Source organism: Hippocampus comes, unplaced genomic scaffold (genome assembly GCF_001891065.2).
Source record: "Hippocampus comes isolate QL1 unplaced genomic scaffold, H_comes_QL1_v1.1 scaffold59, whole genome shotgun sequence".
Taxonomy (NCBI): domain Eukaryota; kingdom Metazoa; phylum Chordata; class Actinopteri; order Syngnathiformes; family Syngnathidae; genus Hippocampus; species Hippocampus comes.
The window spans coordinates 1,500,077-1,513,700 of record NW_017805406.1 but is presented as its reverse complement, the minus strand read 5'-3'; the positions used below and the strand labels follow the sequence as shown (position 1 = coordinate 1,513,700).

The 13,624-nt window shown below is 39.5% G+C and overlaps 1 protein-coding gene across 1 annotated transcript in view; it reads left to right on the top strand.

Annotated features, from left to right (window-relative positions):
• Positions 1–12,293, top strand: part of LOC109517811 (immunoglobulin superfamily member 11) — a 16,959-nt gene extending 4,666 nt beyond the window's left edge. Inside the window, exons 5-7 of the mRNA XM_019873199.1 lie at positions 11,192–11,347; positions 11,548–11,670; positions 11,756–12,293. Coding sequence (XP_019728758.1) covers positions 11,192–11,347; positions 11,548–11,670; positions 11,756–11,970 — 494 coding nt within the window. The 3' untranslated portion in view covers positions 11,971–12,293. The remainder of the gene's footprint in view (positions 1–11,191; positions 11,348–11,547; positions 11,671–11,755) is intronic.
• The last annotated feature ends 1,331 nt before the right edge of the window (positions 12,294–13,624 follow it).

Here is a 13,624-nt window from a genome sequence, read left to right as displayed (position 1 = left end):
AAAAAAACGACCATGTATAGTAAGGCATTTTTAGCCGGAAAAAAAACGAAAAAAAACTTTTTTTTCGGCAAAAAACGCCTTACTATACATGGTCTTTTTTTTCGGCCAAAAACGCCTTACTATACATGGTCGTTTTTTTCGGCAAAAAACGCCTTACTATACATGGTCTTTTTTTTCGGCCAAAAACGCCTTACTATACATGGTCGTTTTTTTCGGCAAAAAACGCCTTACTATACATGGTCTTTTTTTTCGGCCAAAAACGCCTTACTATACATGGTCGTTTTTTTCGGCAAAAAACGCCTTACTATACATGGTCTTTTTTTTCGGCCAAAAACGCCTTACTATACATGGTCGTTTTTTTCGGCAAAAAACGCCTTACTATACATGGTCTTTTTTTTCGGCCAAAAACGCCTTACTATACATGGTCGTTTTTTTCGGCAAAAAACGCCTTACTATACATGGTCTTTTTTTTCGGCCAAAAACGCCTTACTATACATGGTCGTTTTTTTCGGCAAAAAACGCCTTACTATACATGGTCTTTTTTTTCGGCCAAAAACGCCTTACTATACATGGTCGTTTTTTTCGGCAAAAAACGCCTTACTATACATGGTCTTTTTTTTCGGCCAAAAACGCCTTACTATACATGGTCGTTTTTTTCGGCAAAAAACGCCTTACTATACATGGTCTTTTTTTTCGGCCAAAAACGCCTTACTATACATGGTCGTTTTTTTCGGCAAAAAACGCCTTACTATACATGGTCTTTTTTTTCGGCCAAAAACGCCTTACTATACATGGTCGTTTTTTTCGGCAAAAAACGCCTTACTATACATGGTCTTTTTTTTCGGCCAAAAACGCCTTACTATACATGGTCGTTTTTTTCGGCAAAAAACGCCTTACTATACATGGTCTTTTTTTTCGGCCAAAAACGCCTTACTATACATGGTCGTTTTTTTCGGCAAAAAACGCCTTACTATACATGGTCTTTTTTTTCGGCCAAAAACGCCTTACTATACATGGTCGTTTTTTTCGGCAAAAAACGCCTTACTATACATGGTCTTTTTTTTCGGCCAAAAACGCCTTACTATACATGGTCGTTTTTTTCGGCAAAAAACGCCTTACTATACATGGTCTTTTTTTTCGGCCAAAAACGCCTTACTATACATGGTCGTTTTTTTCGGCAAAAAACGCCTTACTATACATGGTCTTTTTTTTCGGCCAAAAACGCCTTACTATACATGGTCGTTTTTTTCGGCAAAAAACGCCTTACTATACATGGTCTTTTTTTTCGGCCAAAAACGCCTTACTATACATGGTCGTTTTTTTCGGCAAAAAACGCCTTACTATACATGGTCTTTTTTTTCGGCCAAAAACGCCTTACTATACATGGTCGTTTTTTTCGGCAAAAAACGCCTTACTATACATGGTCTTTTTTTTCGGCCAAAAACGCCTTACTATACATGGTCGTTTTTTTCGGCAAAAAACGCCTTACTATACATGGTCTTTTTTTTCGGCCAAAAACGCCTTACTATACATGGTCGTTTTTTTCGGCAAAAAACGCCTTACTATACATGGTCTTTTTTTTCGGCCAAAAACGCCTTACTATACATGGTCGTTTTTTTCGGCAAAAAACGCCTTACTATACATGGTCTTTTTTTTCGGCCAAAAACGCCTTACTATACATGGTCGTTTTTTTCGGCAAAAAACGCCTTACTATACATGGTCTTTTTTTTCGGCCAAAAACGCCTTACTATACATGGTCGTTTTTTTCGGCAAAAAACGCCTTACTATACATGGTCTTTTTTTTCGGCCAAAAACGCCTTACTATACATGGTCGTTTTTTTCGGCAAAAAACGCCTTACTATACATGGTCTTTTTTTTCGGCCAAAAACGCCTTACTATACATGGTCGTTTTTTTCGGCAAAAAACGCCTTACTATACATGGTCTTTTTTTTCGGCCAAAAACGCCTTACTATACATGGTCGTTTTTTTCGGCAAAAAACGCCTTACTATACATGGTCTTTTTTTTCGGCCAAAAACGCCTTACTATACATGGTCGTTTTTTTCGGCAAAAAACGCCTTACTATACATGGTCTTTTTTTTCGGCCAAAAACGCCTTACTATACATGGTCGTTTTTTTCGGCAAAAAACGCCTTACTATACATGGTCTTTTTTTTCGGCCAAAAACGCCTTACTATACATGGTCGTTTTTTTCGGCAAAAAACGCCTTACTATACATGGTCTTTTTTTTCGGCCAAAAACGCCTTACTATACATGGTCGTTTTTTTCGGCAAAAAACGCCTTACTATACATGGTCTTTTTTTTCGGCCAAAAACGCCTTACTATACATGGTCGTTTTTTTCGGCAAAAAACGCCTTACTATACATGGTCTTTTTTTTCGGCCAAAAACGCCTTACTATACATGGTCGTTTTTTTCGGCAAAAAACGCCTTACTATACATGGTCTTTTTTTTCGGCCAAAAACGCCTTACTATACATGGTCGTTTTTTTCGGCAAAAAACGCCTTACTATACATGGTCTTTTTTTTCGGCCAAAAACGCCTTACTATACATGGTCGTTTTTTTCGGCAAAAAACGCCTTACTATACATGGTCTTTTTTTTCGGCCAAAAACGCCTTACTATACATGGTCGTTTTTTTCGGCAAAAAACGCCTTACTATACATGGTCTTTTTTTTCGGCCAAAAACGCCTTACTATACATGGTCGTTTTTTTCGGCAAAAAACGCCTTACTATACATGGTCTTTTTTTTCGGCCAAAAACGCCTTACTATACATGGTCGTTTTTTTCGGCAAAAAACGCCTTACTATACATGGTCTTTTTTTTCGGCCAAAAACGCCTTACTATACATGGTCGTTTTTTTCGGCAAAAAACGCCTTACTATACATGGTCTTTTTTTTCGGCCAAAAACGCCTTACTATACATGGTCGTTTTTTTCGGCAAAAAACGCCTTACTATACATGGTCTTTTTTTTCGGCCAAAAACGCCTTACTATACATGGTCGTTTTTTTCGGCAAAAAACGCCTTACTATACATGGTCTTTTTTTTCGGCCAAAAACGCCTTACTATACATGGTCGTTTTTTTCGGCAAAAAACGCCTTACTATACATGGTCTTTTTTTTCGGCCAAAAACGCCTTACTATACATGGTCGTTTTTTTCGGCAAAAAACGCCTTACTATACATGGTCTTTTTTTTCGGCCAAAAACGCCTTACTATACATGGTCGTTTTTTTCGGCAAAAAACGCCTTACTATACATGGTCTTTTTTTTCGTCAAAAAACCACCTTTCTATACATAGTCTTTTTTTTGGCAAAAAACACCTTACTGTACATGGTCTTTTTTTTTGGGCAAAAAAACACACTACTGTACATGTCATTTTTTTTTCACACATAACTGAGCGGGGTTTGAACCGGAGTTGCCTGGACCGAATGCCGGTGTGTATACCTCTACACTACCTGTGAATGTTATCTGTCTTGCACTCGAGGCATATTTGACATGCACTTTCGAGGGTTTCCAAGAAAAAGTAAGTAAGTGTTGTATTTTCACACGTAACTGAGCAGGGCTTGAACCGGGGTTGTCTGGGCTGAACGCCGGTGTGCATACCTCTGCACTACCAGTGACTGAGACTTGCAGTGCACTATACCTGTATTTGACATGCACTTTCGTGGGTTGCCAGGAAAAAGTCAGTTTTAGGTGTTGTATTTTCACACGTTACTAAGCGGGATTTGAACCAGGGTTTCCTGGACGGAAGGCTGGCATGTATCCCATTACACTACAAGTGACTGTGACTTGTCCTGCACTATAGGCGTATTTGACACGCACGACGGAGGGTTTGCAGGAAAAAAAAATTGTATTTTCACAAGTCACTGAGCGGGTTTTGAACCCGCTTTGCCTGGACCGAAAGCCGGCGTGTTTTCCTCTACACTCCCAGTGACTGTGAATGGCAGCGCACTTTGATACGATGCCATCTATTGAGATTTCACAGGAATAGTACCTGGTTGGTGTTGTATTTTCACATGTCACTGGGTGGAGATTGATCCCACGCTACCGGCCTACAAATCAGACGAGTGTACCACAACGCCATCTGTGACTGGGTCTTGGTCGTTTTTTTTCGTCAAAAACCGCCTTACTATACATGGGCGTTTTTTTCGGCAAAAAACCCCCTTCCAATACATGGTCGGTTTTTTCGTCAAAAACCGCCTTACTATACATGGGCGTTTTTTTCGGCAAAAAACCCCCTTCCAATACATGGTCGGTTTTTTCGTCAAAAACCGCCTTACTATACATGGGCGTTTTTTTCGGCAAAAAACCCCCTTCCAATACATGGTCGGTTTTTTCGTCAAAAACCGCCTTACTATACATGGGCGTTTTTTTCGGCAAAAAACCCCCTTCCAATACATGGTCGGTTTTTTCGTCAAAAACCGCCTTACTATACATGGGCGTTTTTTTCGGCAAAAAACCCCCTTCCAATACATGGTCGGTTTTTTCGTCAAAAACCGCCTTACTATACATGGGCGTTTTTTTCGGCAAAAAACCCCCTTCCAATACATGGTCGGTTTTTTCGTCAAAAACCGCCTTACTATACATGGGCGTTTTTTTCGGCAAAAAACCCCCTTCCAATACATGGTCGGTTTTTTCGTCAAAAACCGCCTTACTATACATGGGCGTTTTTTTCGGCAAAAAACCCCCTTCCAATACATGGTCGGTTTTTTCGTCAAAAACCGCCTTACTATACATGGGCGTTTTTTTCGGCAAAAAACCCCCTTCCAATACATGGTCGGTTTTTTCGTCAAAAACCGCCTTACTATACATGGGCGTTTTTTTCGGCAAAAAAGCCTTACTATATATGATCTTTTTTTTCGGCAAAAAAGCCTGACTAAACATGGTTTTTTTTTTCGGCCAAAAACGCCTTTTTATACATGGCTGTTTTTTTCGTCAAAAACCGCCTTACTATACATGGTCGTTTTTTTCGGCAAAAAACGCCTTACTATACATGGTCGTTTTTTTCGGCCAAAAACGCCAAAAACGCCTTACTATACATGGTGTTTTTTTCGTCAAAAAACGCCTTACTATACATGGTGGTTTTTTTCTTTAAAAAAACGCCTAACTATACATGGTCGTTTTTTTCGGCCAAAAACGCCTTCCTATACATGGTCGTTTTTTTCGGCAAAAAACGCCTTACTGTACATGGTCGTTTTTTTCTTCAAAAAAACGCCTTACTATACATGGTCTTTTTTTTCGGCAAAAAAGCCATACTATACATGGTCTTTTTTTTCGGCCAAAAACGCCTTCCTATACATGGTCGTTTTTTTCGGCAAAAAACGCCTTACGATACACGGTCGTTTTTTTCGTCAAAAAACGCCTTACTATACGTGGTCGATTTTTTCGGCAAAAAACGCCTTACGATACACGGTCGTTTTTTTCGTCAAAAAAGGCCTTCTATACATGGTTGTTTTTTTCGGCAAAAAACGCCTCACTGTACATGGTCGTTTTTTTCGGAAAAAAAGACTTATTATACATGGTCTTTTTTTTCGGCCAAAAACGCCTTACTATATATACATGGTCGTTTTTTTTCGTCAAAAAACGCCTTACTATACATGGTCGTTTTTTTCGGCTAAAAACGCCTTACTATACATGGTCGTTATTTTCGGCTAAAAACGCCTTACTATACATGGTCGTTATTTTCGGCTAAAAACGCCTTACTATACATGGTCGTTATTTTCGGCTAAAAACGCCTTACTATACATGGTCGTTATTTTCGGCTAAAAACGCCTTACTATACATGGTCGTTATTTTCGGCTAAAAACGCCTTACTATACATGGTCGTTATTTTCGGCTAAAAACGCCTTACTATACATGGTCGTTATTTTCGGCTAAAAACGCCTTACTATACATGGTCGTTATTTTCGGCTAAAAACGCCTTACTATACATGGTCGTTATTTTCGGCTAAAAACGCCTTACTATACATGGTCGTTATTTTCGGCTAAAAACGCCTTACTATACATGGTCGTTATTTTCGGCTAAAAACGCCTTACTATACATGGTCCTTTTTTTCGGCCAAAAACGCCTTCGTATACATGGTCGTTTTTTTCGTCAAAAAATACCTTACTATTCATGGTCGTTTTTTTTCGGCAAAAAAGCCTTGCTATACATGGTCGTTTTTTTCGGCTAAAAACGCCTTACTATACATGGTCGTTTTTTTCGTTAAAAAACGCCTTACTATACATGGTGGTTTTTTTCGTCAAAAAACGCCTTCCGATACATGGTCGTTTTTTTCGTCAAAAAATACCTTACTATTCATGGTCGTTTTTTGTCGGCAAAAAAGCCTTGCTATACATGGTCGTTTTTTTCGGCTAAAAACGCCTTACTATACATGGTCGTTTTTTTCGTTAAAAAACGCCTTACTATACATGGTGGTTTTTTTCGTCAAAAAACGCCTTCCGATACATGGTCGTTTTTTTCGTCAAAAAATACCTTACTATTCATGGTCGTTTTTTGTCGGCAAAAAAGCCTTGCTATACATGGTCGTTTTTTTCGGCTAAAAACGCCTTACTATACATGGTCGTTTTTTTCGTTAAAAAACGCCTTACTATACATGGTGGTTTTTTTCGTCAAAAAACGCCTTCCGATACATGGTCGTTTTTTTCGTCAAAAAATACCTTACTATTCATGGTCGTTTTTTGTCGGCAAAAAAGCCTTGCTATACATGGTCGTTTTTTTCGGCTAAAAACGCCTTACTATACATGGTCGTTTTTTTCGTTAAAAAACGCCTTACTATACATGGTGGTTTTTTTCGTCAAAAAACGCCTTCCGATACATGGTCGTTTTTTTCGTCAAAAAATACCTTACTATTCATGGTCGTTTTTTGTCGGCAAAAAAGCCTTGCTATACATGGTCGTTTTTTTCGGCTAAAAACGCCTTACTATACATGGTCGTTTTTTTCGTTAAAAAACGCCTTACTATACATGGTGGTTTTTTTCGTCAAAAAACGCCTTCCGATACATGGTCGTTTTTTTCGTCAAAAAATACCTTACTATTCATGGTCGTTTTTTGTCGGCAAAAAAGCCTTGCTATACATGGTCGTTTTTTTCGGCTAAAAACGCCTTACTATACATGGTCGTTTTTTTCGTTAAAAAACGCCTTACTATACATGGTGGTTTTTTTCGTCAAAAAACGCCTTCCGATACATGGTCGTTTTTTTCGTCAAAAAATACCTTACTATTCATGGTCGTTTTTTGTCGGCAAAAAAGCCTTGCTATACATGGTCGTTTTTTTCGGCTAAAAACGCCTTACTATACATGGTCGTTTTTTTCGTTAAAAAACGCCTTACTATACATGGTGGTTTTTTTCGTCAAAAAACGCCTTCCGATACATGGTCGTTTTTTTCGTCAAAAAATACCTTACTATTCATGGTCGTTTTTTGTCGGCAAAAAAGCCTTGCTATACATGGTCGTTTTTTTCGGCTAAAAACGCCTTACTATACATGGTCGTTTTTTTCGTTAAAAAACGCCTTACTATACATGGTGGTTTTTTTCGTCAAAAAACGCCTTCCGATACATGGTCGTTTTTTTCGTCAAAAAATACCTTACTATTCATGGTCGTTTTTTGTCGGCAAAAAAGCCTTGCTATACATGGTCGTTTTTTTCGGCTAAAAACGCCTTACTATACATGGTCGTTTTTTTCGTTAAAAAACGCCTTACTATACATGGTGGTTTTTTTCGTCAAAAAACGCCTTCCGATACATGGTCGTTTTTTTCGTCAAAAAATACCTTACTATTCATGGTCGTTTTTTGTCGGCAAAAAAGCCTTGCTATACATGGTCGTTTTTTTCGGCTAAAAACGCCTTACTATACATGGTCGTTTTTTTCGTTAAAAAACGCCTTACTATACATGGTGGTTTTTTTCGTCAAAAAACGCCTTCCGATACATGGTCGTTTTTTTCGTCAAAAAATACCTTACTATTCATGGTCGTTTTTTGTCGGCAAAAAAGCCTTGCTATACATGGTCGTTTTTTTCGGCTAAAAACGCCTTACTATACATGGTCGTTTTTTTCGTTAAAAAACGCCTTACTATACATGGTGGTTTTTTTCGTCAAAAAACGCCTTCCGATACATGGTCGTTTTTTTCGTCAAAAAATACCTTACTATTCATGGTCGTTTTTTGTCGGCAAAAAAGCCTTGCTATACATGGTCGTTTTTTTCGGCTAAAAACGCCTTACTATACATGGTCGTTTTTTTCGTTAAAAAACGCCTTACTATACATGGTGGTTTTTTTCGTCAAAAAACGCCTTCCGATACATGGTCGTTTTTTTCGTCAAAAAATACCTTACTATTCATGGTCGTTTTTTGTCGGCAAAAAAGCCTTGCTATACATGGTCGTTTTTTTCGGCTAAAAACGCCTTACTATACATGGTCGTTTTTTTCGTTAAAAAACGCCTTACTATACATGGTGGTTTTTTTCGTCAAAAAACGCCTTCCGATACATGGTCGTTTTTTTCGTCAAAAAATACCTTACTATTCATGGTCGTTTTTTGTCGGCAAAAAAGCCTTGCTATACATGGTCGTTTTTTTCGGCTAAAAACGCCTTACTATACATGGTCGTTTTTTTCGTTAAAAAACGCCTTACTATACATGGTGGTTTTTTTCGTCAAAAAACGCCTTCCGATACATGGTCGTTTTTTTCGTCAAAAAATACCTTACTATTCATGGTCGTTTTTTGTCGGCAAAAAAGCCTTGCTATACATGGTCGTTTTTTTCGGCTAAAAACGCCTTACTATACATGGTCGTTTTTTTCGTTAAAAAACGCCTTACTATACATGGTGGTTTTTTTCGTCAAAAAACGCCTTCCGATACATGGTCGTTTTTTTCGTCAAAAAATACCTTACTATTCATGGTCGTTTTTTGTCGGCAAAAAAGCCTTGCTATACATGGTCGTTTTTTTCGGCTAAAAACGCCTTACTATACATGGTCGTTTTTTTCGTTAAAAAACGCCTTACTATACATGGTGGTTTTTTTCGTCAAAAAACGCCTTCCGATACATGGTCGTTTTTTTCGTCAAAAAATACCTTACTATTCATGGTCGTTTTTTGTCGGCAAAAAAGCCTTGCTATACATGGTCGTTTTTTTCGGCTAAAAACGCCTTACTATACATGGTCGTTTTTTTCGTTAAAAAACGCCTTACTATACATGGTGGTTTTTTTCGTCAAAAAACGCCTTCCGATACATGGTCGTTTTTTTCGTCAAAAAATACCTTACTATTCATGGTCGTTTTTTGTCGGCAAAAAAGCCTTGCTATACATGGTCGTTTTTTTCGGCTAAAAACGCCTTACTATACATGGTCGTTTTTTTCGTTAAAAAACGCCTTACTATACATGGTGGTTTTTTTCGTCAAAAAACGCCTTCCGATACATGGTCGTTTTTTTCGTCAAAAAATACCTTACTATTCATGGTCGTTTTTTGTCGGCAAAAAAGCCTTGCTATACATGGTCGTTTTTTTCGGCTAAAAACGCCTTACTATACATGGTCGTTTTTTTCGTTAAAAAACGCCTTACTATACATGGTGGTTTTTTTCGTCAAAAAACGCCTTCCGATACATGGTCGTTTTTTTCGTCAAAAAATGCCTTACTATTCATGTTGTTTTTTTGTCGGCAAAAAAGCCTTACTATACATGGTCTTTTTTTTCGGCAAAAAACGCCTTACGATACATGGTCGTTTTTTCGGCAAAAAACGCCTTACGATACATGGTCGTTTTTTCGGCAAAAAACGCCTTACGATACATGGTCGTTTTTTCGGCAAAAAACGCCTTACGATACATGGTCGTTTTTTCGGCAAAAAACGCCTTACGATACATGGTCGTTTTTTCGGCAAAAAACGCCTTACGATACATGGTCGTTTTTTCGGCAAAAAACGCCTTACGATACATGGTCGTTTTTTCGGCAAAAAACGCCTTACGATACATGGTCGTTTTTTCGGCAAAAAACGCCTTACGATACATGGTCGTTTTTTCGGCAAAAAACGCCTTACGATACATGGTCGTTTTTTCGGCAAAAAACGCCTTACGATACATGGTCGTTTTTTCGGCAAAAAACGCCTTACGATACATGGTCGTTTTTTCGGCAAAAAACGCCTTACGATACATGGTCGTTTTTTCGGCAAAAAACGCCTTACGATACATGGTCGTTTTTTCGGCAAAAAACGCCTTACGATACATGGTCGTTTTTTCGGCAAAAAACGCCTTACGATACATGGTCGTTTTTTCGGCAAAAAACGCCTTACGATACATGGTCGTTTTTTCGGCAAAAAACGCCTTACGATACATGGTCGTTTTTTCGGCAAAAAACGCCTTACGATACATGGTCGTTTTTTCGGCAAAAAACGCCTTACGATACATGGTCGTTTTTTCGGCAAAAAACGCCTTACGATACATGGTCGTTTTTTCGGCAAAAAACGCCTTACGATACATGGTCGTTTTTTCGGCCAAAAACGCCTGACTATTCATGGTCGTTTTTTTCGGCTAAAAATGCCTTACTATACATGGTCGAAAAAAACGACCATATACAATCAGGCGTTTTTAGACGACAAAAATTCTGCATGTGTAGTCAGGCGTTTTTCGCCGAAAGAAACGACTATGTATTGTAAGGCGTTTTTAGCTGAAAAAAAATGTCCATGTATCATAGGGCGTTTTGTTTTGCCGAAAAAACGACCTCGTATACAAAGGCGTTTGTTGCTGAATAAAAAAAAAAAAACAATCTTTTGCAGTGGTTCTTAACCTGGGTTCAATCGAACCCCAGGGGTTCAGCGAATTGGTGTCAGGGGCTTGACGGAGCCTCTGCCATGGAGGGTAAAGCACACCCGACTCAACATGTCATTTATGACACGCATACTTGGCCATCACTGGCTGGTTCATTTTTTGCACAAGGAGAAAAACGTATCTTGAAGTTTTATTTATTTTTTTTCTGTTTTTAATAACTTTGTTTTTTATGTCTCAAATTTGTAAAAAAAAAAAAAAAGAAGAAAAAAAATCCTATTTTTATTTTTCACTAAAGAACGGCTTGGTGAAGGTTGGGTTCGGTAACTCTAACAAGGTTAAGAACCACTGCATTAAGAGGAACGATTTAGGGTTAAGCAAGTTTATAACAATCAATGTTCACACGTCATTCTGCTGATTACACCCACAGTAGCACCTTCGCTGCCCGCATGCCAGTGGGATGGCGACATGGAAACAGGGGGCAGTGTCACGTTGTCCTGCTCGGTTGCCGAGGGCGTTCCCACTCCAGAGATCCGCTGGGATAAACTCAACCCAGAGGAAATTTCCCTACCCATCAACATGGAGGGTCAGAATTTGAACTTACTCTTGTAGGGCACACTGTAACACTGATTGTGGCACTTTCTATGCAAGAGCAAGAACCCTATTCATTTTGAATGCTATCTGATTTCCAAAGACGGGTCGAATGTAGCCCACTTGATTTCTCGGTGGCCTGTCCATTTGAATACAGAAGAGGTTACCTTTCCGGATTTTCTAATTATTTGTTAGGGGAGCTGTCGGGTTCGGTCCAGATCGTCAACGTGTCGTTGCAGACGTCAGGCCTTTATCGTTGCTCCGCCTCCAACATCCTGGGAACGGAGAACTGTTACGTCAACCTGTCCGTCTACAACGGTGACCGCCACGCTTGTCTCTCCCGTTAATCCTCTCTTTCCTTTCATACCGCACTGATGCTTTCGGATCATTGCTGTCTTGTCAGCAGTGGCACAGAGTCACTCGGGGATCCTGCAGGGGGTGTTGCTGACTTTGTCCATGAGCCTCATGCTGCTGGCCCTGCTGGTGCTCTTGGCGTGGCTTCATCGTACCGGCCAGGACGGTCGACGAAGGGTCTCCAAGGAGGAAGAGGAGGAGGAGGAGGAAGGCTACAATGAGATCCGCTACACTCCGTCCCTGATGAAGCGCTCCTTTGTATAAGACGTGATCATGGAATAAAGGGACAACACAGGCCACTCAAAATTGCAGGTATACTTTTTCAGCGGGATATTACAGTACATATTTGGCATAGTTGAGATTTTAGCCAGGTGATTTCAACGTGTCAGCTGGGATTTTAAAGGGGGGGAATATGGGCACCAACACTTAAGCTATTCCAGATTTTAGAGGGATAAGAGTGGGAGATTGTGTGCCAGCTATATTTTAAGATGAAAACAGGGCAGGCGATGAATGACCTCGTGACCCGCAGCATTCCAGCTATAGTCCAAAGTTATGGAAGTTGGTTGACTCAGGGGAAGAAAAAAAAAGACAGAGCACTCAATGTGCCAACAGACACAAAACCTTTAATTTAAATAGAAGGAAAAAAAAATCACGTTAAAAAACTGTACAGAACATTTAACATTGACTTAAATAAAGAACTCCCCTTTGGAAAAAAAAAAAACAACCCAAACAAAAAGCAGATGGTGAGATGGGTGGGGGGGGGAAATAAAGTAAAAACAGAACCAAATCTTCCAAAATTGCACATTTCAAATGTGAGGCTTCCCACCCCCCCTTGATCATCTTAAACGGACTTAGTGTCTTATATAACCCAGAATTTCCAATCATAATAAAATAGGTTTATATATTTAAATATATATTTATATATGAAACATGCTGTACATAGTTGCAGAGATTAACAAATCCCTTTTTTTTAAATTTCACTTTTAAACTGACACCCAGCTTTGACCGCCATTTTGTGCTTTGCTTTCTCTTGAGCAAAGAAAGAAAGAAAGAGAAAAAAAAAAAAACAAGACAAAGCAAATAAAAGGTTCTACTGGCTGCTGCTGTTTCACAACGAGAAACAATTGAGGGCTACTTGGATTTTAGCAGGATCATGAAGGTCCACCAACATTCCAGCTCGTTGGAATTTCAGTGGGAGAACGTTGGCGGCCAACATTCGACATACTTGGAAGTTTAGCGGCTTGCCAATGTTACAAAAAAATGTCGCATTTTGATCATTTCGGAGGGTCTTATTTTTGGATTGTACTGCATTATCTGCTCACTGTGGTGGAAGCAAAGTGCAAGAAGGGGAAGGAACCCAACTTAAAGTGACTTCTCCGCATACTTCCAGTTACGCTCGCGCAGGAGCCCCTGTTGAGATGACAATTGTGATCCTGGTTTGAGGAGAAGATGTTGACAAAACAAAAAGCAAGCTGCCAATTTAACATCAGCACATGATACAAACAAATCCCAATATGTAAGACCGTATTCCTCTAATAAATATTCGTCCTTTGCTTTCAGTTTTTCATCCTTGACTTCCAACTAAAACGCTGGATTGCAGTAGTGACTTTGTTTACTAGTTAGTAGTTAGCGTGAGATGCAGAAGCAGTAGTCGAGTCGGACTGACAAGGAAGCAGACGCCCTTTTCCCCGCCATCCTTGTTTTGGATGCGATGCGGGCGGGTGTCTCCAACTGACCGGTGTGACGCCCACACCGAGTGCCTCGCCGAAATCTTCAAGTAAAGAAGAAGAAGAAGAAAAATTCCTCCAAATAGGGCGTGGGGGAGGTTTGTGATCAACACAATTTCTTAGATTGGACTTGGAGGCTGTAAACAAGCGGTCCGAGCACCACGGCCAGGGGGGGAGGGGGAGGGGGAGGG